Source organism: Elgaria multicarinata, chromosome 4, assembly GCF_023053635.1.
Source record: "Elgaria multicarinata webbii isolate HBS135686 ecotype San Diego chromosome 4, rElgMul1.1.pri, whole genome shotgun sequence".
Classification (NCBI taxonomy): Eukaryota; Metazoa; Chordata; class Lepidosauria; order Squamata; family Anguidae; genus Elgaria; species Elgaria multicarinata.
Window position 1 is genome coordinate 62,208,628 of NC_086174.1, and position 27,606 is coordinate 62,236,233.

A 27,606-nucleotide genomic window follows, 5' to 3' on the forward strand; every position below is an offset into this window, starting at 1 on the left:
TAGCCATTTCCCAGGTTTGTCTTTAAATGTGGGATGTGGGAATGTACGGGGTTCCAGATGGTGCTGGACTGCAACTCCCATCAGCCCTAGCCACTATAGCCAACTGTGAGCGAGGGTCCAGCAACATCTGGAGGCCCAATCATTCCCTCTCCCCCCCTCCGCTGCATTAAATAAAGGCAAAGTGAGTTTCAGAGAAGATAGTCCAATGGAGCTAGGGGCTTTATCCAAAACCAGATGGCAGGCCTGTCTAGCCTAGGATGTCTTTTCCAACTGGCAGGGCTCTTGGAGGTCCCAAGCAGAGGCTCCCCCCCCCCCGGCTCAGCTGGGGTACCTGAGCTCCAACCCACAGACCTTCTGCCTCTGCCTGCAAAACATGTGCTCTAATGCTACTGAGCTGTGTGACCCCCCACCCCGGAATCTGTGCAAGGTAAGAACCAAACATTTTGATACTTTGCAAAGACCATCCAGGTGTGTGTGTGGGGTGTGCATGTGTGCAATGTCTGCTTTTGCAGAATGAATACCACTCAACATGTTCAGCTGGGAATTTCCAGCTTTGCTGCTACCCTAAACCACCAGGAAGGACGGTCTTCTTCAATGCACATTAAATTTGCGATTTTCTTTTAATTGACCTTCACCAGCAATTGGACTTGAAGAAGTGGTTTAGATTGTTTCTCTCTCACCCCCTCCCCCACTCCGGCATTCCTTGCCCCTTCCCTTCCCCAGTACCTTAAGGTAATTTGTGATCAAGACATCTGCTTCAATGAAAGTCACATTTCGTCATGCGACACCACATTCCCACCCAACAACGTGGCCGTAAAGGATACTTTTTATTATTGTTGTTTTAAAGCAAGCTATTACCTACTAGGCACTCATTGTGGCCAAATCCTCCCTCTTGCCCACCAGCTTAGGCTGCCCCCTGAAAGGATCTGTTGCAATTCAAATGACATTTACACAGACAGTGACACCTTGCATGCCAATGAAGCTTGGCTGACTGTCTGGTTGCAGAGGCGCTTTGCAACAAGGCCCACAGAGAGGTGGGGGGAGAGGGTGTGTGTGTGAGAGAGAGGGGAGCACAAGGGAGAGGGGGTGAGAAAGAAAGGGAAGTGAGAGAGGGTGAGAGAGAAAGAGTGGGTTGTGAGAGAGAGTGGTGAGAAGGGTGGTGTGAGAGAAGGGTGGTGTGAGAGAGAAGAGGGGTGAGCCAGCGAGACTGAGCAAACTCTCCCCTGCCTCCTCAGCCCCCTCCCTTCTCCCATCAACTCCAAATTAGTTACCTTCAAACTTGTTGTTTAAATCCCTCTACTTTTCCTATTACCAGGATGGAAGGCTAATAGGGACTTGCTCCATCAGCAAATCTTCCCCTAGCTGCGTGCATGGTCCTCCCCCCCCCCTTCTTCTTCTCCTCCTTCCAACAGACACAAAAGCCCCAGTGTCTGATGGATGTGTAAAAAATAATAAGGTGACGGTTGGCATAAAGTTGTGTTGTTTTTTTTAAAGGTAGGGACGGGAAGGAAGGCTGGAAGGGATTTCTTAAAAAAAATGTGCACATTGTTGTAGAGGCAGTAGCGTGCGCCGAGGGGAGCTCTTTCTCTCGTTTGTATTGTGCAGGGAGCAGGTGCTCTCCACATTACCATACAGCTGAGAGCACAAAGGGCCAACTGATTCAGGCCTCACATAATAACAAACTGCCTTAATGACAGCCACGCGAACGACACACACCAAACTCACTTTTTCTTTCTTTCTTCCTTTTTTTTTTTTAACCAAGCTTGGAGGAGGAAAAAGGCAGAGAGAGAAAGTGCGTGCGTGTGTAAAAGAGAGATTGTAATGATGACCGTCATAATCATCACAGACGGGGGGTGGGGAGGAATTGAGATGAATGAATCGTTTGGGCAGAGGTTTGCCAGTTCACCAAGAATTCAGGAAAAGGGGGGAAAGAAAAGGAGGGGTGTCTTTCGGCGCGGTTTTTTTTTTTTAAAAAGCAGGGCTGTTTACCTAGCCACCCCCCTCCCTCTCTCCCACATCTCCCCCGCCTGGAACTTAACACATGGGTCTTTCCCGGATTGTTTGAGCTCGGTGGGGAGGTGTGTTGCGCATAATGATCAGGGAAAGGGAGCGCAGAGATTCCGAAGAGTTCTTGGAAATTGGGGAAACTCACCGATCCCCGCCCTAAACTCGCCTTTCTTTTCCCCTCCGCCTTCCCCCAGGATCACCGAACACTTCTGACACACGCAGCCCCGTTTGACGGAACCTTCAAAGGACCAACACGCTGATACCGACTCTGTCTTGAGTGCTTGTGTGCCCTTTCTCTCGCGTATCCTCATTCCCTCACCTCTCGCTCTCCTCCTTTTCCCAGATGGGGGCATTTATAAAACCATATACACACACACACACACACACACACACACACACACACACACACACACACACACACTTGGCTCACATGCCACGTTCAAGGTGTTCGATTTCAGCCGGGCGTGATGCTGATTCGGTTCCTTCTCTGAGCTAAAGGATCTCCTTGCGGTGGATAAACGTAGTTGCCAAGAGCGTACTTTTTTTTTAAGTGTGTATATGTGTGGGTGCGTGTTATAGTTACACATTTTAAGATGTTCGAGATCTCGGCTCGTATTCTTACCGAAGCGTAAACTGTGCTTCTGTATTCAGACGCGAGTGGAAGAAGGGTGTGTGTGTATATGAGAGAGAGAGAGAGAATCTTCTGAAGGCAGAAGGGGAAAGTGTGCATGTGTGTGCGGGGAAAAGGTTGTTTCTTGCGGTTACCAAATTTGCAGGAATGTAAATGAGCCCCCCTCCTTTTTTTTGTGAGAGCCGCAGGGGAGGGGAAGAGGAGGAGGGTTGCCCATTTTACAGCTCACTGACCATTTGGCGATCCATTGAGAGGAGGGCTTGGAAAAGTGGTTCCTTTGTGACCGCTCTAGCCAGATTGGGGGGCTGCTCATTTGCATCTCATTAGGCATGCAGGCGGCCGGCGAGATATAAGGCAGGCAGGCGCCCGACCGCAGGCAGATCCGTAGCGCTACAGAGCCAGCGAGCGAGCAAATAAACATAATAAAATAAAATAAAACATTAAAATAAAACGAGCCGACAGCCAGCCAGCTAGCTCCAAGGCGAAAGCAAAGAGCACCCACACCTAAACCCGGGATCACACATTCACACGGGCGCCGTCAAGTCATCGACTCTCTCGAAACGAACCACAATTTTGCCTTTCTTTGGGCTTGGATTCTTTCAAGAAAAAGAGACCAATCGGGGTACAACTGGCAGAAAGTGGCGATCAGCAAACCCTTGCGGGATTTGGAGACGGCGTGACAACCAACAGCCCCCGCTGCAAAGCTAAACACACGCCCGCTCCAAAAGCACAGATAAAAAAAAAACACAAAAAAACCCCGGACCCCTCTCTCCCTCGTCGCCTGAAGCCATCGGGAATTATCTCCTCCTCCTCGTCTCCTGAGGGATTTCCAGATCGTTGATTATTTCAATCTACTTTGGGAAGCCTTTTCTCCGCCTTTGGGAATTAAGTGGCTTTTCTCTGCTTTGCCTTGGTTGGAGCAAGAAAGAGCGAAGCGCAAGGAAGCGGCCAAAGAACCGCAGCCGGGAAGAAGGGGGAAAAAAAAAGCCAAGAGGAGGGTAGAAGTTGTTTCTTGAGACTAATTCATCTTCAAAACAATCGCCTCCCAAAGAGCTGTCAGTCATCCAAAGGGCGTATCTAAAACCGCATCGACGGAAAGCGAGCGAGCGAGAGACGCGAGGGAGAGAGCGAGAGAGACTCGAAACTAATAAATCTTCATTCTAATTCCCCTCCGGTCAGGCTCGGACAAGCCAATTCTCCTGCCCCATCTTCTTGACAGACGCTCGTTTGGTCTGGCTCTTGCCGAAAGGGACAAGAAGAAAAGAAACCCAAATCTCTCTCTCCCCCCCACGCCCCTCCGACAACACCCCCTCAAAATGGGAGGTCAGTCCACGCTGACCCTGGTTGTCTTTTGCGTGCTTCAGTTTCCTTGCCAGGTAAGCATCTGCGGTGCGTGCGTGCGGTGTGTGAGCGCGCGTGTGTGGACAGGGCTCTTGAATTCCACGGGCCACCCTCGATGGCAATTGGTGCACTCCCCCCCGGGAAAGTTGAAGTCCTCCGTCCGAGTTGGGAAGGGGTGCCGTAGCCAAGCGTGGGCCGAGCCGCGGGTCTTCGGTGCCTCTCCTCCCTCCCCTGCTTTGGAGGCAAAGAGCGAGAGCCGTCTGCCCGCCTGCGCACGCACCCGCGCATGCACTCGCGGAGGACAGCAGCGACTTCGGCGGCCGAGCACTCGCCGCCCTGGGCTTAGATTAACTCTTGAGACCGAGGGGGCGGCGGCGGCGGCGGCGGCACGTGAACCCCGCGTCGCAGTTGCCCCCTATGGGAGCGGCGCGCGAGGTGCCTCGTGGCCATCAGTGCGTGGACAATCCCCGTCCCATTCTCGGAGCCCGCTCTGCTCGAGGGGAAGCGGACGGAGCAGACGCAGCAGCAAGCGCCGCCGGTCTGCCCGTCCGGCTTGAAATCGGCGGCCGAAGAACTCCCCTTGCTCCCTGCTCCGCGCCCCGCCCCGCCCCCTCTTGGCCATGGCACCCCGATCGCTGCGCGGGCCCGGGCCGAGCCAGCTCCAGCCCCTCACGGTGCGCCGTCTCCCCCTCCCTCCCTTGCAGGTTTGGAGCTCCGGCGTGTTCGAGCTGAAGCTGCAGGAGTTTGTCAACAAGAAGGGGCTTCTGGGCAACCGCAACTGCTGCCGGGAGGGCCTGGGCTCGGCCAGCCCCAGCGGCGGCGCGGCCGCCGGGCTGCAGCAGTGCGACTGCAAGACCTTCTTCCGCGTGTGCCTCAAGCACTACCAAGCCAGCGTGTCTCCGGAGCCGCCTTGCACCTACGGCAGCGCCGTCACGCCGGTGCTCGGAGCCAACTCCTTCAGCGTGCCCGACAACCCGGCCAGCAGCAGCGACCCCTCCTTCAGCAACCCCATCCGCTTCCCCTTCGGCTTCACCTGGCCGGTAAGTTCCGCGGGCCCCAGTGTATTGGGGGGGGGGTCCAAGGCGATATATGGCGGGGTGGGCGGATGGGGACCCCGCATGAAATCGCAAGTAATGGGAATTCCCCCATCGATTCCTATAGAAAAGCAGAATGCACAATGGGTATGGATTCCAGAGCCTTGGCTGCCCCACAGTTTCCCTCCAGGCACAGTTAATATCACTTTTATTTGGGAATAACGCCGCTACTCTGGTTCTGTGGTCGCAGTGGCAGATGAGAGATTGGCATTCCATCCATTAAAAAACCCTTCTTAAGATTGCAGATTACTTAGTGGAGGTTCACTGTTGGAGATGGCTGCTCCAGAAGACTGGGGGTATGGCGAGGTGTTTGTTTGTGTGTAAGAAACACTTTTTCATCACCCCAGTGCATATTCAATAGGGCAGGGAAGCCTTGATGCGGGCTATTTATCATGGTTTTTGAGTGTGCCTTTTGTTTGTTTGGGGGTGATTGTGGGTTCAGATCAGAACCAGGGGTTTATGTTTATTCCGGGCCAAGTAATCCAGAAGAGGCTTGTATGTGTGGATTCGCATCAGCATCCTTGGAGGCTGCAGTGCAGGCCGTCCAAACCAGGTGCTCTCCAGATGTGTTGGACTATAACCCCCAGCATGGCTGGCATGAAGTTGTTGTCCAGCACACCTGGATGGCATCAGGTTGAGGAAGGCTGCTGTAGTGTAACTAAAAAGTGTGTGCTTCTTAAATTTTGGTAGAAAGGGGAAATATACATTAAATAAAGACAAATCCAGGCCTTTACACCTCTCCCCAAACCAGTGGTTTGTACTTGCCCTTTCCAAGACCTTGGTGATGCTGCTGTCTACTCAATGATGAAGGCTCTTGAGAATTCAGGCTCTCCTGAATTATTTTAGTGTAAGATGAATGGTTGGGTCCAGAACGTTGCAATTCTATACACCCGCCTTCCTCAACCTGGTCCCCTCCAGATGTTTTGGACTTCAATGTCCATCAGCCCCAGCCAGCAGGACCAATGGTCAAGAATGCTGGAAGTTGTCATCCCAGCCATCTGGAAGGTACCAGGCTGGGAAAAGCTGCTGCATCTCATCATGCCTGTGTGATACACTCAGAGAGATGCGGTTGCTCCTGCAAGTCTCCCTCCTCCAGCGGCTCAGCTCCCTTCTCCTCATTAGCAGCCTCAGCCAGTCAGCTGAAGGGGCTGATGAGCCTAGGGCTGGCTGAGCCTGCTTTATTGTGATTCCGCTCCCCTTCTCTTCCCATTATGGAAATGGCAGCGTCATTGTCAGCTCTGCCTGCAATTCCCAAAGGCTTCATCCTCCCTTCATCCCCCCCCCAATATCTTTCAGAGTTACAAAGCTGGGAGGCAAAAGCCCATGCGGAAAGACCAGCAATAACAGCCCTCCTCCTCCCCTTTCCCCTCCCTGCTCCTTTTTAACACCCGCATCCTGTACGAACAGGCTGAAAAAACAGGCCAGGAAGCAACTTTTCAAAAGAGCAGTTGCCATTTCCTTGAGGAAAGTGAAAACAGTCCGGAGTCAGGGGATCACAGAGGCAGGCAGGCTGGCTGGCTGGGCACACCGATTCCTGTCGCGGCGGCGGGGCTGTGATCGTATGAATTCTGCTGACTGTAGACGTTTGTGCTCATTGTTTCTCCGTGTTCTTTTGAAATCGTATTTTCCAGGGCACTTTCTCGCTCATCATTGAAGCCCTGCACACGGACTCCCCCGATGACCTCAACACAGGTAAGCAGCTTCTCTGAGTTGCCTTCTGGGTCATTGCTTTCAAGGTTGCCCCAGCGTCCTCTTGAAATGCCCCAGAGCATTTATTCACAGTGGTGTGATCCCCACCCGCTTACTTCGATGTAAGTCCCATTGGAATCGAGGGGACGTTTCCACCCACATTGAGGATCTGAGTGCCTGAAAGGCGCACGTGGCTTTTGCACACCTGCTTTTAAAATCCCCACCCCCTCCTTCTGATCCCCTTGGTTTCCATGGTGTCACCTCACCCTTTCCATTTAATTAACCTCATTGCCTTCCTTCTCTCTGTCACTCCTTTGCAGAGAATCCGGAGCGCCTCATTAGCCGCCTGGCTACCCAGAGGCATTTGACCGTTGGGGAAGAATGGTCCCAGGACCTGCACAGCAGCGGCCGCACTGACCTCAAGTATTCCTACCGTTTTGTGTGTGATGAACACTACTACGGGGAGGGCTGCTCCGTCTTCTGCCGGCCCAGGGATGATGCCTTTGGCCACTTTACTTGCGGGGAGCGAGGGGAGAAAGTCTGCAATCCCGGGTGGAAGGGGCAGTACTGCACTGACGGTGAGTGTCCATGATGCAAATCTCCTCTGTCTTTCTGGTGCCCTCTGTTTGCTCTCCACTCGCACACACATTAGGCGCAAACGTGCCCCGTTCAGTGAGTAGTGGAAACAGTGGAAGGGCCTCTGTTTATTATCACATGAAGTGAGTAATAATAAGATAGGCTTGTAAAAGAGAATGAGAAAAGACATACTGGCAGTGATGTAGCGAAATCCTGAACTTATCACTCAATAAGAAATGAAACAAGGACCCAATAAAATTTAATTAGAATTGCAAAATACTTTGTATGTTGAAAAGGCTACAGCAGCTGATGATGATAATGAGGATACTAACAGTACCAAATTTTCATTTATATCAATAGATGGATGATTTGGGGAAAAGTTGCAAGGTGTTACCAAATTATATGTATGATCCAGCCAACAGTGGAATTTGCAAGTATTTAACATTGGCTGGATTGAATCGTTTGAAATTGCTGGTACATACACACACATACACACACAGAGTGCAGAATTTAGGATCCCGACCTAAACTCAATATTGTCTTTATAACACATTGGTTAAATTCATTCTGGTGAACTCTGTTCACAGAAGGAACATAAGGTTTGTTATGTGTGTGTGTGTGTGTGTGTGTGTGTGGGGAATACATTACTATTCCCTCCCCACTCGATACATGAAGAATCATTTTCTCCTATCTTAATTGGTAGAACACTGGCAATCATTAAGTGTGAACAAATACTTAAAACAAATTGGTCTAATAGAAAGAGTGATCTTTCAACAATATTTTCAAAAGGCAAAAATATGAAGAAATAAACAGTAAACATCACAGATTATAAATACAGATTAGGCAGCAATCCGAAACATATTGGATGCAGCAGGTCTCACTTCTGAGAAAATATGCATAAAATTGCTCTGTAATACACATTGGCATGGATTCAACCTTACAAAATTCCTGCAGAGTACATGATAATTAATCAGTAATCCAATTCTTTCTCTTATCCACTGAGCATGTGCAGTGAACATAGAGACCAAATTTAGCCAAATGTTTGAGTTACTGCTTAGCAGTACAGTCAATTTTTTTTTTTACTTCTTCCAACCAGGTACTTGTTTATTAGCAGAGAAAGGCACTTTCTCTAAAATGGAGAGTAGGAGTAGGAGGATTATGTACGCCGCCTTGGGTTCCTTGGAGGAAAAAAGGCGGGATATAAATGCAATAATTAAATTAAATTAAATAATGAGATTACCTGCTAGATCTAGTGTGTTTAATTTTGCATGGACACTTCCAGCTGAGATTGGGCAATCTGTTCCACCAATTTCTAAAATCCTAATCTCCGTTAAATGTGCAGCAAAACCACCCCAAAAGCAAATGTTGAAATATTTCCAGAAGTCATTCTATGGCATGCCCTCCTTTTCAAAATCTATATCAGAGTAATACCTTTATCGGGCTGCACAAAATAGTGTTCAAGCTTTCAAGTTCTTCAGAACTCTTCATCAGATGGTAGGTGAAGCAGGGTGAAGAGGCATGTGGGAGGTGAGAAAGGAAAAAGCTGGCTGGTGCTGAAGTCATGGCATCTCCATGGCTTCATCCCCAGCCAGCCCTTTTCATTCTCTCTCCCCACCCCCCAGACTTTGATTAGTTTAACACCTGATTAAGAGTTTTAGAGAACTCAAAAACTTGCACATTTTGTGACATTTGGGGTGGCTTACTAAAGATATTGCCCTAATTTAGATTTTGGATTTTTTTTTCTTATGTCCAACACAAGTCTCTGCTGCTGCTGTTGTTATTTTTGCTCTGGGCATCTAAAAGTTGTTAAGGATGGTCCTCATGTTCAAAAGACAAAGTGATAAGTTACTGTGGGAGGAGAGAGAGAGAGAGAAAAAAATCACATGGAGACACAAACATAGTATTGAAACTGGTTGACCTGTAGGAATGAAAATGCAACTCATACCCTAAAGTTAAGCTTTGCCCTTGACTTAAATGGGATCTGAAGTGTACCAACTCCCAAGAGTGAGCTTTTTTTAACGTCTTCTGGAATTCCATCTGAGTACTTAGCAGTCATTCTGGTAATCTTATTGATACCAGTAGTGATAGTGATATCGGGAGGAAACAGAGTGATGAAAGGTGTCAAATAAACTAGTCCAGCCTTCTTTAATCTCAGATGTGTTGGACTACCATTCTCATGATCGGTGGCCATGCTGACTGGGGATGATAGGAGTTCTAATCTAGCACATCTGGAGGGCACCGATTTACACTGGCTGTAATATGGTTCCTTATTTTAATACACTTGATAGCCTGGCAAAAGAATGTGGAATGGAGCCACCCACACCTAACAAGCCAGGGTGGGCCATGACACTGCAAATGGCCAGGGGTTGTAGTAAGCATTGGCAGGCAGTCCAAAGGATTGCACGAGTCCCCCCCCCCCCAAATGCCACATCTCAAGCCACTTTTGACCATAAGGGAATGTCCAAAAGAAAATTGTGATATAGCATGGAAGTCTGTTCTTGGGGGTGGGGGGGGGAGAGAGAAAGTAAAACAACAACAACACCCACTGACTATGTCTAAGCCTATGGGTGTGCCTAAAGTAGCTCTTTGTATCCTGGCCATTAGGATAAGATATGTCAAGTGCAATTGCCACTGTTTGTGTTGAACTAAGTCAGATGGACTGACATCACACAGGCCTGGTATCTTGGCCCTGGCAGAGAAAGCTGGCAGGCCTCAACCTGGCTCAGGTTAGGGTAGCAAACGGAGAACTCTCAATTTCCAGGACAGCGTTCAGCCCTGCTGCTCCCGTTCCCATTATACTTTGAGGACAATAGAAATAATATCTCTCTTTAAATGGGTTAAAGGAAAGGATTCCCTTTCAATTCCTTATTGATGTTGCCTTCCGAAGCAACAGGTGGCATAGGGCCCTTTTGCTCTAGTTGTGCGGACAGTCCTTTTTCTACTCTCTCTCTCTCTCTCTTTTCCAACTCCCGAGGTTTTTTTTATGAGCAAGTTGTTAGAATATACGATGCATTTTTTGACAGCGAGAAAATGATGTCACCCTGAAGCCAAGCCAATTTTTTTTAAAAAAATCTGCAGGCTTGCCTCATCTGTACACTTGCCCCCATTCAGGGCACTCTTTTTTTCTTTCTTTTTTTTAAGACAATCTGATTATCAGTCCGGCTTTTCCTCGTCTTCTGTTTCTCCTTCTTCGGGGGGCTTGCCATTGTGTCTCTGGCTTGCTTTGTTGAATTAAAACTTGCAAGGCCTGCTTAATGAGTTCCATAACCAGGCAAAGTAATGAGCAGAAGTCTTCCCTCCCGCCCAGCTCCCCTGCTGGCCTGCTTACCTCTTTACTTCTGTCTGTGCTCCCCAGCCTCTCTCTCCCCCCTCCCTTTTCTGGGGTGTGTGTGAAAGAACTTTAGACTTATTTATTTGAATAAGAAAAAAAAGCGCCCCCCCTCTTCCTTTCCAGAGAAATCACGCGCGTGCCATAGATTAGATCTGGACAGGGATAGGCTGCCGAGGAAGCCCATCTCAGCCCGGATTGGCTGCGAGAGGTTGGGGGTATTGTTGCAATGGGGCAGCTGCTGGGAGAGAATAGACAATAGAGCAGCTGTCCTGGCTGGCACTCTGCACACCAGCTGTCCACCCTTATCTGCACGCATGCACCCCCCCCTCCGCTTCACACACACTTTCTGAGGAGAGCAAGAGGCGGAGCAGTGTGCATAGAATTGTGGGGGGCGGGGAGTGGGAGAAGAGGACTTCTGACCCTTCCTGGGAAGAAAAGGCGGATGGTTGCTGTGACGAAGGGAGCAATTGTGAGCGCTCTTTTTGTCCATGTGCAACTGTATTAAGAGGAATGTTCATCCCTGGTGATGTGTAAAGGGCCGCCAGTTACTAAGTGAGATCAATACACCTTCCAAGCGCCAGAGATTAATTCAGCTGCTGTTGCCAACTCAACTTGTAGTGAAAAGGAGTTTGACCCAAGCCCACAAGACTCCAAAGTGTGTGTGTGTGTGTGTGTGTGTATCTATCTATCTATATCTATATCTTTTTCTTTTGTTTTGCAGCTATTTGTTTGCCTGGTTGTGATGAGCAGCATGGATTTTGTGAAAAGCCCGGGGAATGCAAGTAAGTTTCTAGAACTCTCCTTCCTCACCCACACCCTGTCCTTCTGCTTGTAAACTTGATTGGAGAATCCTATGTGGATGGTTTTAAGACTTCTTGTTTCTTACCGGGTGGTCATGCAAGAAAGCCAAACAACGCTCGAGTCAAAGCAGTCCGGAAATCAAGGGTCTCGATGTAATGCCTCCATCTTGTTCATGTTTATTTGGAAATGAGCATTCAATGGGACTTATTAGCACATCCGTCCCCAGCCTGGTGCACTTTAGAGGTGGAGACCATGCTGGCTGGGGATGATGGGAGTTGTAGTCAACCATCATCAGGTTGGGGAAAAGCTGCCCTCGTAGGTGGAGTGCATAGGCTTTCAAGCATAACGAGTGGACAGCACTCTGTCTCTGTCCTTTGGAAGCCATGGCAAAATGACAACTGACTCTACAATTGATTGAATGACACCTGTAATAATTAGGCAGTAGGGTGTGTGTGTGTGTTGTTATTGCAGAGACCAAATCAAGAAGCGAGCTGACGTGTTGTAGTATGGGAAACCTAGGTCCAAATCTCTGGTGAACTACGAAAATATGTGGCCCATGGGAAGACGCTTTCTTGCTCTCACAGCACAATCTACTTTACAGGGTTGTTGTAAAAATTAAATGGGAGTACTGCCCTGAACTTCTTGAAGGAAGGATGTGTTATATAAATATGATAAGTAACAAACCAAGGCCACCATCCTAAACACCTTGCACTTGGAAATATATTCCACTGTAATCAAAGAGCTTGATAACATATTTAGGAATGGAATGTAAGGTTCTGCATTTAGGTAGAGAAAGATGTGTCGGGTGAGCATGGGTGTCCAGTGATGTTGCAGTTTGTGGTGGGATTTCCTGTACTCATATTTGTTTGTTTTGTAATTTTCATAGATGCCGAGTTGGTTGGCAAGGGCGCTACTGTGATGAATGCATCCGGTACCCAGGTTGTCTTCATGGTACCTGTCAACAGCCTTGGCAGTGCAACTGTCAGGAAGGCTGGGGCGGTCTTTTCTGTAACCAGGGTAAGTTCTTCCACTGTTAATACGATAACAGTCTTCCTTGATCTTCCTTTAACTAAGTCATGCAATGTCCTTGCAGAACCATATGCATCCTTAACAGATGCCCCTCTTCTTTTCATTTTCTGTAGATCTCAATTACTGTACTCACCACAAGCCTTGCAAGAATGGCGCCACTTGTACCAACACTGGCCAAGGGAGCTACACCTGTTCGTGTCGTCCTGGCTACACCGGTTCCAACTGTGAGATTGAAATCAACGAGTGTGATGCCAATCCTTGCAAGAATGGAGGAAGCTGTACTGTAAGTTGATTTTTTTTAAAAAAATATATTCTGAATTGTCTGAAGGCTAGTTTACAGTTGTCAGGATATGCAATATAGATTTCATAACTCTGTGCTTTTTCTCTTGGGCAGGATCTTGAAAACAGCTATTCCTGTACCTGTCCGCCTGGTTTCTATGGCAAGAACTGTGAGCTCGGTGCAATGACTTGTGCCGATGGACCATGCTTCAATGGGGGACGATGTACAGACAACCCAGAAGGGGGATACAGCTGCCGGTGCCCAGTGGGTTACTCTGGATTTAACTGTGAAAAGAAAATTGACTATTGCAGTTCCAGTCCCTGTGCTAATGGTAAGCCAAACCAGTGCTTGACTGATCCGCATTCATGTTCGTGGGCACTTTGCCCATGACCTTCAATGAGAAGTTAGTGAACTTCACATTGCCATCCCTTTAACTTGCAAGGGAAGTGAATGAACCTCCCATTGAAGTTCACACACTGTCTTGCAATGCGGAGCCCCTTTTTCATGGAAGAAGAGTAGGTTCCCAGCAAAGTTCAGCGCTGTTAAGTTGCATTGGTTTCTGTTGAGGAGGTGTGGAGCTGAAGCCTATCGATTTCTACTCACTTTGTTCAGGGTGGGTGGGTGGGGGGTTGCTTACTCCTGTGTGCACAGAGGACGGCAGCCTTTGGTTGGGTTTTGCAAGTTGGCAAAATTAAAAAGCACAGTCACAATTATCTCCATTTTCATAATAGTTGAATTTTGGCTTTGCAGTTTTGAAGGGTGGTGATGGTGGTTTTTAGTTTGGGTGGCATTTTTGTGCTAACTTTCCAGAGGAGTTATGTGATGATTTTATTTGTATCCGGACTTCCCAAATGACATTCAGAGTCAGTGCCAGCTCCAGGTTTTTGAGGGCCCTTAGGCAAGACACTCTCAATAGGCCCCTTCACTCAATGAGCCTAACTTCTCACCACCATTGTCACCAGCTGCGATTGCTCCTCCTCCTCCTCCTCCTCTTTCTCATCATGGCTGCCACTTGCTTGCTTGATAGGCAGAGAGCCAGTGAGGAAGCAGGCAGTGGCATCTCCTCCTCCTCCTCCCCTCTACCACTGTTGTCTAAGCTAGAGCAAGATGCAGGTGAATATTGGTGAAGAGGAGGGGCAAGTCCAGGGGGCTTTGTCAGTAGCCTCCTGCTGGAGTGTGGGCCTTTGGCCTGTGCTCAGTCATGCTTATCCTTGACCCTGGCCCTGCTCAAGGTTCCTTCCAACAGGAAGCTTGAGGGCAAAATAAATAAAATGCCAGTGTTAAAATCAGTCAGCATAGATATCCAAGTGGAAGTTTTCTGGGACTCTACCACATGTGGGTGAACGGCTGCATGTCTGAAAGCTCCTTACACATAGAAAATGAGCACATTAGGCAGCAGCTTTCCCCCTAAGTCTTCTTCTTGACATGTACAAAGAAGATCTTCGTTGTTTTAAATATGAGAGAGTATTCATCCATATGACACATTATTATTTTTTAATTATTTATTTAGCTCCATCAATGTACATAGTGCTGTGCATACCAAAAGAATAAAACAGCCACACCCTGCCACGTAGGCTTACATTCTAATAAAATCATAATAAAACAATAAGAGAGGGCACCAAATAGGCGCAGGGGACAATAACACTAACAGGCCGTTATACTAACACTAACTCCTATTTAGTCTCACTACCCAAGTTGAGTAAAATGCAACCTCTATGTAGTCACAAGAAGCTTGGAAAATCTGCTTGGGTTTTAAAGCTTATACAAGGGGTAGAGAACCTGTGTTGTTGGACTACTACTCCCATCATACCTGATCATTGTGCATGCTGGTTGGAGCTGATGGGAATTGGTGTCCAACCTTAGGCAGAAGGCCAGAGTTCCCCATCCCTAGCTTATGCAGACGGAGCTCCGTTCAGCCAAAGTTAAGCACTTAGTGAAGTTCCATCAACGTTAAGTTCTGTAAAAGGGACTTAAATGTAATTAGTTTGGGCTGGATCGTGCCCATTAGTAATCATGCCCATTAGTAATAATGGAGATAGTATGGGGGAAATAAATCAGCCTATATTCACGTGGGGCATTTGCCAACCAGTTGTAACTGCAAATCTCATTCCAGGCGGTAATTGTGTTGACATAAGCGATTGCATGGAAGCTATTAGCTCTTGATGAACTTTCCTGTGACTATGATGGTGGAGCTCTAGAGTGCTGTAATGATAGCTTGAAGGCTGAACAAGCCTCTGATCTAAAATTTTCCGCAATGGTGCCTGGAGTTAGGCTCCTAGATTCATGATCTGACATTTGAAGGAGTGGCATATACTCAGCCATATAATTCCCCTCCAAAGATGTTGAACGAATGCAGAGAACAAAACCAGTTTGATCTTTTGAACAGAAGAAGGAGTTTGAACGAGATGGCATTTGGGTGGGTGGTGGGGAAGCAAACACAATATAGGTCTGGGTTTAGCTCATGTTTATTACATAGTGTATCATTATGCTGCAGATTTTGTTCTGGTTCAGGTTTGAAGAAAAGACCAGGATCAGTTTGCTGCCGTGCTTGTGTTTAAAAATCAAGCCATTTGTCTGGCATTCGGGCCATGGCCTGATGTGGACATTATTTTCTTTACCTGATAGGAGACCCATCTTAAAAATGCTGGAGCAGTCAAGTATGCATCTGACACATGCAACTGCAAAGCTTTGCATTTGTTTGCTTAGGAATTTAAATTGATCTTTTCTATAGATCCAGGGTAGCTAACCAATATATTATATTTTAAAACAAACAAACTTAACCCACCCCTCCAAATACAAAACAGCCATTAGAATCGTTCAAATATCCCATCAAAACCCCCATGACATTATAAAATATACAAAGCTGATTCTAGTAAAACAACAACAACCATACAACAGACCCCCAGAGTATGCCTGTTTTATCTTTTTGACTTTTTTTTAAAAAAGAGCCTGCATTCTGGTGGTCCTTTGTGGGGAATATGTTGCATCAGGTCTTGAACACAGCCCACCAGTTGCATCTTTCAAAATGACTTTGGTTCTGCCCCCCCCCCCCCCCCCCGGTTGTATCATTACAAAGACTCACACCTTTGTCCATAGGAATGTAGGAATCTGCCTTATATTGAGTCAGACCATGGACCCATCTAGTCCAGTATTGTCGACACTGATTGGCAGCAGCTCTCCAGGTGTTTGAGGCATGGGTTTTTCCAGTCCTACCTGGAGATGCTGGAGATTGAACCTGGGACCTTCTGCGTGCAAAGCATGTGCTCTACCACTGAGCTGTAGTGAAGGGGCCATTGCAGTGTTCTCCTTGCTTCCTTCATTACATGAATATTAAAAGCAATGTGCTGGTAGGCTGTGAAGCATCTACTCTGCAAAATCTTGGTCTTGATGGTGCTGTTTAAAGGATGCTGACAGCAGAGACCAGAAAAGATGTGTTGAGTAGTAGACAAGAATGTTGGACTGGGACCAGAGACGTCTTGATTCAAATCCCCCATTAGCCGTGAAGCTTGAGGGTGAGCATCTGTCATTGCCTGTCGGTCTGATCTACTTCATAGAGTTGTTGTGAGAATGACTTAGGAAAATACCACCTTGTCCCTGGGGAAAAGGCAAGATGCAAATATAACGGATAATAAATGAAACTGTCATTCACTGTGCCCAGTCCACGTATTTATCATTTGTCCTATTCAATATCCTGCAGGAGCTCAGTGTGTTGATCTTGGGAATTCCTACATATGCCAATGTCAAGCTGGCTTCACTGGAAGACACTGTGATGATAATGTGGACGACTGTGCTTCCTTTCCCTGCTTAAATGGTGGGACCTGCCAAGATGGAGTTAATGATTATTCTTGCACCTGCCCCCCGGGATACAGTGGAAAGAACTGTAGCACCCCTGTCAGCAAATGTGAACACAGCCCTTGTCATAACGGGGCAACTTGCCATGAGAGAAACAACCGTTATGTTTGTGAATGCGCACGTGGATATGGGGGCCTCAACTGTCAGTTTTTGCTCCCTGAACCGCCGCAGGGGGCCGTCATTGTTGACATCACTGAGAAGTACACTGAAGGTCAGAGTTCCCAGTTCCCATGGATTGCAGTGTGTGCTGGCATTATTCTGGTCCTGATGCTTTTGCTGGGCTGTGCTGCCGTCGTCGTCTGCTTCCGGCTCAAAACTCAGAAGAGGCAACATCAGCCGGAGGCGTGCCGAAGTGAAACCGAGACCATGAACAACTTGGCCAACTGTCAACGCGAGAAGGACATTTCCATCAGCGTCATTGGCGCCACTCAGATTAAGAACACCAATAAGAAAGTAGACTTCCACAGTGATAACGCTGACAAAAATGGCTATAAAGCCAGATACCCGTCCGTGGATTACAATTTGGTGCATGAACTCAAGAATGAGGACTCTGTGAAAGAGGAGCACAGCAGATGCGAAGCTAAGTGTGAAACGTATGATTCTGAGGCAGAAGAAAAAAATGCAGTACAGCTAAAGAGGTATGTTGACAAATGATGAGCTGGATGAATGTGATGGATGCGCCAATGCTGTAATGGCAAAGTGTGGTGGAACATGTTGTAGTTGGTCACAAAAGCCGTTGTCTCAAGTCTCATCTCTGCTTTCCTCTCTTGTTTGCAGTGAAACATCTGAAAGGAAACGGCCAGAATCGGTATATTCCACTTCAAAAGACACAAAGTACCAGTCAGTGTATGTCATATCAGAAGAGAAAGATGAATGCATCATAGCAACGGAGGTTGGTACATTCTGTAACAAACTCAAAAGACAAAGCAATTGACCCAACATCTAAACTAACTAGAGTCAACCAGCACATTTCATTCATTTATCAGCGCTATGCCAACTTAGGCTCCTTGAAATTGGATCTTGTTTGAGTTGTTTTAAAAAACTGAATCTTGCCAACTACGTTCTAGTCTTTGAAGAAACTCTGTTCTTCAGATTGTTCTCTCCAATTTGAGTTTAGAGGATGATTTGTTGATTTTTGTTCATTGGGTTAGTCCTATTGAAGTTGGTGGTGCTCACTTAGAGTCAGTAGGACAATTCTGGACTTAAAGCCCATGAAACCATGCTTGGGAAACTCCCCCTTATTGATTCCAGTGAACTGTATTGGCTAATTGGATTAGGTCTATTGTCAATGGTATGAAAACAGGTGTGAGTTTGTTTAAAGAGAGAAACACCAAATATGAAGCATCTGCTTCTGAAAATGGACAAGACTATATATGAATAGGTGTTGGTGGTATATTAACCATTAGAAAAATCCGGGCTTCCTTCTAATATGATGGCTTCATCAACCTTACAAATAAGCCAACAGAAGTTATTAGCCCATACAAATGATTCCCAGCCCACCTGGACTTTACATACCTATGTAACTCAGCATTCCCAACCTGGTGCCTTCCAGATGTGTTGGACTACACTAAGTCAAGGATGGTCAAGGATGCTGGAAGTTGTAGTCCAAAACATCTAGAATCCATCAGGTTGGGGAAGGCCTTTGTAACTATTCATATAGATTAAAAGGTGGGGGTGGGGTGGGATGGGGGAAAGAACCAACTTCCATAAAGTTCCCTTGTCTGGATGAAATGTTTGCTGAGCCACAGTTGATCCAATGAGTAGCTGTTTATATTGGATGTAAGTTCTAGCAGGTCTCCTTGCATCTGATCCCTTTACCTTACTGCAGTGCCTCAATTTACCTTCTCCTCTCCCTTTCAACTCCATGCAGGTGTAAAGAAAGACGATATGGCAAAATTGTTGTTTTGAAACAATTTTCAAAGCTGATCTGCCCCAATGAATGCTGCTGAACAAGGAAAGGGAGAAAGATTCCTTCACTGACTGCTGCTGAAAAACTAAATTCAGGCTGAGCTGGTTCTCTGCTGAAGTTAGCAAAAGTGACTGCAAATAATACACGGTGGACACCAGGCCAGGGTCTGTGTTCAAAGATACCTGTTGCACTGCCTTTTATGAATATTTATCATTGCACTATGGTCAGTTGCTTTTTTTTCTATATATATTTAAATGAACGGACTTAATTTCTTACATAAGAAGCATGCACTGCCTGAAGTGTATATTTTGGATTCTTATGAGCCAGTTGTTTCATGGATTAGAGATACAAACACTGCCTTTATTGTCCTTTTTTTATACTAAAAATGTGTTTTTACTAGGTGGGGAAAAAGCGTGTTATTTTTTTTAATCTGTAAAAAAAATATTTTCAGGATATTTGTAAAGCTTGAGTATTTTGTGATGTTTCTTTTTTATAATTTAATTTTTTTGGTAAATATGTATAAAGGCACTTCGGGTCTATGTGACTATATTTTTTGTATATAATGTATTTATGGAATATTGTGCAAAATGTTATTTGAGGTTTTTTTTTACTGTTTTTGTTAATGAAGAAATTCATTTTTAAAATATTTTTCCAAAATAAATATTATTAATGATATCCCAAGCATATCTTTTCTTTGTACGACACTGCTTGACCTAATCCTGTCATTCAGAATAATCTGAAGTTATTATTGACATGAAAGTAAATTGGGGAGCACGGGGGTGGGGGCAGCGGAGAGGGAATGCATAAAATCCCATATTCAGATATCTGGTTTTAAAAGATTTTAAACAACACCTTCAGGACATACCCCTGACAGAGACCCCAAATAACCACTCCACTCCCCCAGGGTAGATAGCACTTGGCTTAATAGACCAATATTTTGGACTACAACTCCCATAAATCCCAGCCAGCATAGCTAATGGTCAGGGATTATGGGAGTTAGAATCATAGAATAGTAGAGTTGGAAGGGGCCTATAAGGCCATCAAGTCCAACCCCAGTTGTAGTCCAAAACAACTGGAGGACACCAGGTTGCCTTCCCTGTTTTAGATGAACTGACAATGGCATAGTGTGAAACCTTCAGATAACCCTAAACCAAACACTGGGTTATTTGAGGATTGTCTACCCTTTTAAGCAACTCACGATGCTGGGTTCACATGACCCAGCAAGTACTGAGCGTACTGCCTCCATTGCTTGCACATTCAGAATGGTGGCTGGCATGCTCCACTAGGCCCCATAGAGAAATTAACCCACAGCGGCTTAGCCTTAAGTTAAAGAACAGGCCCAGGCACTATAGCTATGCCCCCAAGGAGAATTCAAAAATTCAGGCAGCTGTGTTCATCCATATCAACAAACTAGTTCTAGTAGTTTTCGTCATCACCAGGAGCAGGTCTTTTGTAAAGCTGATGATCCTTAATTGCCCATTTAAGACCAGGCCACCTCCACATTTGCATTACAACAGGAAACAATATATTGTGGTTGGGAAAATCTGTTTCCCTTCAGCTAATGAAAGGATTACAGCTAAACTCAGAGAGAAGAGGGAAGTCTAGGGCAGATGGCAGCTGATGGAAACATCCCTACTCTTGCTCCACTACACAGCACTGTGGACCAACGGTGTGTAAGGTAGTTCCATTTATTCATTTGATGGCTGTAGGCCATGAGGTGCCATGAAGCAGAACCGCACACTCGGCTGGGGCTCTCCCACTCTTGGCTGCAGAAAGCGAAAGCTCTTTGTCTGTTCACGGAGCTCCGCCGTTCCATCACTAGGCATGTGCTTTCATGGACTTTTGGTCTTTGGCCATCATTCTCAAAAGGCCGTCCACTAAGTACCAGGCACGTGCTAACGAAGCTGCTTGAAAATTACAGGACGTGCGTAAGAGCAAGTTCTGTAAATTGGTGGACTTGAATCCATTGTTTGAAAAGTTCACCCTCTCTCGGTTGCTTGTTAATTTCTCACAAGAGAAAAGCAGATACTCAAGCATGTCTGGAAGCTCTGACACTTAATCCCAAATGTGTGATGCAGGCTGGGTTTATAGAGTGGTGGTTAAAATGCCTTCCGCACATGCTCAGAGTAATATTCTGGTTATGTGTCACTATGTGCCCTGATACCAAACGCAGGTTCTGGGGCTGAACCCTCAGGGGTCCAGTCCAAATTAAGTCTGCACCTTCTTGATAAGAACATAAGAAGAACCCTGCTGGCTCCATCTAGGGTCCATCTAGGCCAGCACTCTGTTCACACAGTAGCCAACCAGCTCTCAGTCAGGGACCCAAAAGCAGGACATAAGTGCAACAGCACCCTCCTGCCCATGTTCCCCAGCTTACTGCCTCTGATACTGGAGGTAGCACTTAAAAAAACCCAACTTCCTAGAAATGCATAGTTTTCTTGGTCTGAAATTGTATGTGTCTCAACTTTGTCAAAAGATAAATTCGGGGTGGATGGAACCATCCAGCAAGCATCCCAAATTTACTATTTTGTGCACGGAAGCAGATTTATACCTGCATAGAAAGAAATAAATGCCTACAAGGAAAGAAGTTAGGTTAATTTGAAGCATGCCACAGAAGCCCGTATAAGTAGGCCTCAATCCAGGGGCAATTTCTACAAATGACAGTGGTCCGGAAGGTTCTTTAGCAGCACACAGGCTTGCACACTCCCTCTGCTTAGCTGCATCCACTTATCTCAAAGCCGACTGGATGAAATGCTGGATTATAGCCAAAAATTGCAATCTTGCATACAATCAGGCTTCTGTAAATCCCATTAACTTGAATGGGATTTAAAAGTGTCTAACTGTGCTAGATTGCAGTCCAAGGCATTGAAATCAGTGGGACTGACTTCTGAATAAACATGCACTGGAGCTTTACACTTAGCTTAGAATATGTGCCAGTCATCTTTCATCCTCTAAGAGGGAAAAAGTATTTATTTTCGTTTTTTAAACTAATGGTGTTGTCTTTTGGAAAGATTTTTGTTTATGTTACAGACACACCTGTATATGCTTTTGTCAGGCAATGTCTCCACGTCTAGGTTTGTCCAGTTGCCCCAGTCTTGAATGGAGGCAAAGCAGTTTGCCCACAAAAACTGGACAAGGTTGGCTGGGTGAAGTTACTGTCACAGAAAGGACAGGAGAGGCAGGAAGAAAACGGTGTTAGGCCTTAGCTAGACCAGGCTTTATCACGGGGCAAACCCCGGGATCATCCCTGTTCATCCACATGACGCACAGGGGATCCCGGGATCAGGGAGGGATCATCCTTCCCTTGCCTCTGGATAGAGCCCTCCCCTTTGGGCCCGCTTTTTCCATGTTCTCGGGCTTAGCCCGAGACTGCGGAATGTGTGGCCTGTTGCCGCGGTTTGACCCGGCTCCATGCACGGGGTGCAGCGCTCCTCAGGAGTGCTGCACCCATCAGCGGTGGGGGGGGGAGCAGGGAAATGAAATTATTTTTTAAAAAAGGACCTACCTTTAGCGCATGAGCATTCGTGCGCTCCTCTTCCTTTAAAAATAAAAAAAATGGCTGGCACGATGCCTCTCTTCCTGAGGTCGTCGCACCTCACGTGTAAATGGAGGAGGGATCTCGCGTTAATCACAACGCAAGATCTTTCTTCCTCCATCCTGGATTATCAGGTAGGTCTAGTTAAGGCCGTTGGCTGGATATGGCCCCATTGCCATCTACTTTTGATTACCTGGTTCTTGTCTACCTCTGGCATTTTTGTGATGACCTTTGGTTTTGAAGAAATAAACATGACTGATGGATGTGATTAGCTCAGAGTGTCCCATCTTCATCCCATTAGAATGTGACAAAGTGATGGAACCCAGGAATTGCCACACATATCCTCGACTGATAGCAGAAGCGTGTAGAGTCTGTCCAAATACTATTTTGCCTGAAACAACAAAAGAGATTTTATTCTGTTTGGGGATGCCCTTCAATTACCCAACTCTAACTTTAGTGTATTACCCCACTGTCATGGTGTACGTATGGCAGGGATGAGGAACCTGTGGCTCTATAGATGTTGTTGGGCTACAACTTCCATCATCCCTGACCATTGGCCATGCCAGCTAGGGCAGATGGGAGTTGGAGACAGCTGGAAGGCCAAAGTCCCTCACCCTTTGCTGTCTGGGTACAGGAAAGTATTTGCTGCTGCTGCAAAACAACTAATTTAGTGTATTCAGCGAGAAAAGCGCCCAGTGATAAGGAAGCAGATTGTTCACAAGGGGTGTGTTGTCACATCCCGACCAATGCATTGAGGCAGCCTCTGGGATCCTCTCAGATCTTTGCTGATATTGCATGAAAGCTTGTGCAGCTCCAAGATTTATTTATCATAGAATCATAGAATAGCAGAGTTGGAAGGGGCCTACAAGGCCGTCTAGTCCAACCCCCTGCTCAGTGCAGGAATCCACCCTAAAGCATCCCTGACAGATGGTTGTCCAGCTGCCTCTTGAATGCCTCTAGTGTGGGAGAGCCCACAACCTCCCTAGGTAACTGATTCCACCGTCGCACTGCTCTAACAGTCAGGAAGTTTTTCCTGATGTCCAGCCGGAATCTGGCTTCCCGTAACTTGAGCCCATTATTCCGTGTCCTGCACTCTGGGAGGATCGAGAAGAGATCCTGGCCCTCTTCTGTGTGGCAACCTTTCAAGTATTTGAAGAGTGCTATCATGTCTCCTCTCAATCTCCTCTTCTCCAGGCTAAACATGCCCAGTTCTTTCAGTCTCTCCTCATGGGGCTTTGTTTCCAGACCCCTCATCATCCTTGTTGCCCTTCTCTGCACATGCTCCAGCTTGTCTGCATCCTTCTTGAAGTGTGATGCCCAGAACTGGACTCAATACTCTAGTTGAGGCCTAACCAGTGCCGAATAGAGCAAAACCAGTACCTCGTGCAATTTGGAAGCTATACTTCTATTAATGCAGCCCAAATTAGCATTTGCTTTTTTTTGCAGCCACATCACACTGTTGGCTCATATTCAGCTTGTGATCTAAAACAATTCCAAGATCCTTCTCACTTGTAGTATTGTTGAGCCAAGTATCTTCCATCTTGTAGCTGTGCATTTGGTTTCTTTTTCCTAGGTGTAGCACTTGGCATTTATCTCTATTAAATTTCATTATGTTGTTTTCAGCCCAGTGCTCCAGCCTATCAAGATAACTTTGAAGTTTGTTTCTGTCTTCCAGGGTATTAGCTATCCCACCCAAACTTGTGTCATCTGCAGATTTGATAAGCATTTCCTGCACCTCCTTATCTAAATCATTAATAAAAACCTTGAAGTGCACTGGGCCAAGGACTGAGCCCTGCGGTACCCCTCCAGTTTGAGAAGGCACTCTTTGAATCCAATTCTGTAGCCAACTGTGGATCCACCTAATAGTTGTTCCATCTAGCCCACTTTTAGCTAGTTTGCAAATCAGAATATCATGGGGCACTTGGTCAAAAGCTTTGCTGAGGTCAAGATATATTATGTTCACAGCATTCCCACAGTCCACAAGGGAGGTTACCCGATCAAAAAATGAGATCAAATTAGACTTGTAGTATTTGTTCTTGACAAATCCATGCTGGCTTCTTTATATTCTGCTCCAAAAATTTCCAAGGGATTGATGTCAGACTAACTGGTAGTTCCTAGGTTCCTCCTTTTTGCCATTTTCGAAGATAGGGACAACATTACCCCTCCTCCAGTCATTCGGCACTTCAACCATCTTCCATGTTTTTGCAAAGATATTAGTTTCTCTGAGAGTTCTTCTGCCAGCTCCATTATTACTCTAGGATGCAGTTTATCGGGCCCTGGAGATCTGAACTCATTCAAAGAAATTAGGTGTTCCTTGACCATTTGTTTATCAATCTCAAGCTTCAATCCTGCCGCTTCAGCTTGTACTTCATTTTTGCTGGGGTGGGTGGGTCATAGACCTGCTTTTGGGGGATATATACTACTATTGAAGTGTACTGATTACTGTTCGAGTGCATTACCCATTCCATATACTGCTTTCATAGTGTTATTTCCTGCTTTTTAAATCCACATTATCTAAAATTGTATATTTCTGGTGTGGTCCTCAGTGCTGAACATCACCATGCCAGCAACAAGAAATCACTACAATCCAACACAAGGACCTGGTTCGCACAAACATGGCATGGTTAACAAGCCACAGTGAGTTGCTAACCCCACTGTGTGCTGGTTCCATGCTGGCTAGCATTTCCTAATTACCCTCAGTGGCACAGCTTGCATGTCATTCGAACCTGGACAGCATGGCTTGTCTGAGGAAGCAGCTACCTTCAAATAACCCATACACTGTAGTTGGGTTATGCCCTCTCTGTCATGCTGACTGGAGCCCTGTCTTCACGGCACCGCTTTACCGTTCCTTAACTCTGAAACGCTGCGTTATCGCTGCTGTGGGGTGGGGACTGGAAATCTTTATGCCAGCAGGGAGCATGGGCTTTCTGGGTACTAGGGCCCCTCCCCCACTCTTTTCACTGTTCTGTGACCAATCAGGGTTGCCACCTGCCCTGGAACGCCCCGGTATCAACCCTGGAGCAAGTTTGCACAGCAGAAGAGTCCCTGACTTTTTTACACTGCAGCTTTGGGGAAAAGCCTGCGGTGGCTGTGAAACGGCAGCTGCATTGTATAACTGATGCAGCAACGATTCTCAGCCACTATGGGCCTTTGGAGGCATATAGACAGCCCCCAGGTTTTGACGACTTGGCAAGCTGCACCAGCAAGGGTAATTAGGTAAATCTGGCAGGCACGCAACTGCTACAATTGTGCAAACGTGTCCAGAGTTAAGTGTGTTTAAGTTCGTCGACTTAAATGGGTTAAAACACACTCCCCCCTGTGCTGGATTGTGGCCATGTAATCTGTGGCCGTTGTTTTAAACTTGATCTTGCTTTCCCTGCTTTCTAGTTCCAGTGAAAGAAAAAAGCAACGTAACCCTAACACTGCTGTTTGTGTAGTGCTACCCAGGAGGTTGTCTTTGAATGGATTCCAGGAAGTGTTATCTACCAGAATGGCAGTTCTGAGCATCCAGAGCCGGGCAGATTTATCTAGGTTATCTATCTGCCAGACGATAAAGTCCTTTTGACGTTTCCTCTTGAGAAAGACAATACTGTGCTTTGTTGAACTGCTGCTGTTGAAGGACTGTTGTCCACTTGCATTTGTCTTGCAGTATAATTTTGTAACAACATGTTTTCATAAAGTTTAAGATGAATAGAATTGTTTCCACAAGCCAGAAAAAAGAAAAGAAAAGAAAAACTCACCAATGGATACTCTTACCGTACCTTCACAAAATATTTTAGACATAACCATAGTGGAGTTGGGTAATTCATGTGCACCATCCAAGCTAAGATTATTTGTTTAACATTCAGTTCTCCAGATATTTTGGATTACAACTCATATCATTTCTGACCATTGACCATGCTGGCTGGGGCTGATGGGAGTTAAAGTCCAAAACATCTGGTTGCAGAAGGCTGCTGTAATTGCTACAGTTAAAAACAAACCAACAAAAATATTAGAAGTGGTAAACTGTTAAACAAATGCCTTTTAGGGTACAATCCTTATGCATGTTTAGACACTCCTACAACTCCTGGCATCCCCCTGCCAGCTGGGGATGTTGGGAGTTGTAGGACTTATGCAGAGGATTGCATACTAAGGGATTTAAAGATAGACATGTGTCTTTTTCAGCATATAATCTTAAAATGTGATTTCCTGGTAAGATCAAAAGCTGTAATTTAAAGAGAATAGTCAACTTCTGGGTCATTTTATATTCCAGGCTTTAGTCTGGAAATGAGAATAATCTCTGTCAACTCTCATGGATAGGTGGCTAAATACTAAAAGTGGGATCATGTCTTGCACCAACTCTTTTACAAATATGGCATACATGGGTTGAGGAATTACTGTGTTTCTGGAAGCATCCACTCAAGAGTCAGATCGGCGGAGAGGCTTTAGCTCCCTTCTCATGTTGATCATGTGAAGGAGCTCCATGAAATTATGGGAAAGTGGAACTGCACCACTGGCTCCAGCCCAATATCACGCGGCTTCCACAGCCCAGACATTGGTGTATGGATGTCTGCAATGGGGAATTCTATGCATGGAGGCAAGGTTCCAGCTTGCTTGAAGGCCTATATACATATAGTGGTCTATGAGCACAGGTTTCCCTGCTTTAAATGCCCCCACCCCCACCCCCGGGAGTGGATGTCAGGAGAGGGGATGTCATGTGGTGTCAGGAGTGGAACAGCCCTGTTTTCCCTTAATCATGTGGGGGCCCTTTCATGCGACTGCTGCTTGAAGGGGGCTCTTTTCTTTCTAGAATGTGCACGTGATATCAATATAACAAAATCTATACAGAATATGCACAGGGACCCCAATCCAGATTAGAGGTTTGCATACATAAACAGGCTTGCACATGTGTATCAGGGATGTTGCTATGGCCGTGTAGATGGGTTCGTAGCCTGAATCTGTTTCTCAGGGCCTCAGATCTATTCCACAGACCCCTGATTGTCCATCGGTGCCTGTGGGGGAGTGGGTTTCTCAGCTGAATTGCCATGCAGGGGAGGAGGGCATTTCCAAAGGTGTTTAAAGTGGGGATGGGAAGACCTAACTCCCTCCATCCCATTTCCTGCTGCAACCACAACTCAAAGAGATCTCCTTGTGCAAGGAAATTCAGCTTAGAAAAACCTTTTCCCATCAGTTTGGGAAGATCTGGGTACAAATTAATTGAATAATTTATTTTATTTGAAATGATTTGGATGAAAAAACAATGAGCTGGCTCTGCCTCCTGTGATGTTGCAATAAATCCTAGGAATTATTTCTAAATTTGCATATATAGATATAAATTAGCAGATGCAATTTGTATGTAGATTTGTATCTTATGGGATTGGGTCCCAAATCTTTCAAGTGCCTAACACTTATGTGTATTATTTGTAAGAATGGGAACCATTCCTATACATTTGGTGTGGATTCATATGGGTGGGATCCAGATTTAATCATGCTTAGTAGAGTAGACCCATTGAAATCAATGGAACTACCATTAGTCATGATTAGCCTCATTGA

The 27,606-nt window shown here is 46.1% G+C and overlaps 1 protein-coding gene across 1 annotated transcript; it reads left to right on the forward strand.

Moving 5' to 3' along the window:
* Positions 1–3,954: 3,954 nt before the first annotated feature.
* Positions 3,955–18,939, forward strand: DLL1 (delta like canonical Notch ligand 1). Its single transcript, XM_063125658.1, has 11 exons — positions 3,955–4,014; positions 4,684–5,019; positions 6,705–6,765; positions 7,083–7,340; positions 11,390–11,450; positions 12,356–12,486; positions 12,612–12,781; positions 12,893–13,109; positions 16,476–17,268; positions 17,408–17,535; positions 18,509–18,939. Coding segments are annotated over exons 1-11 (2,217 nt in total). The 3' UTR covers positions 18,511–18,939.
* Positions 18,940–27,606: the final 8,667 nt, after the last annotated feature.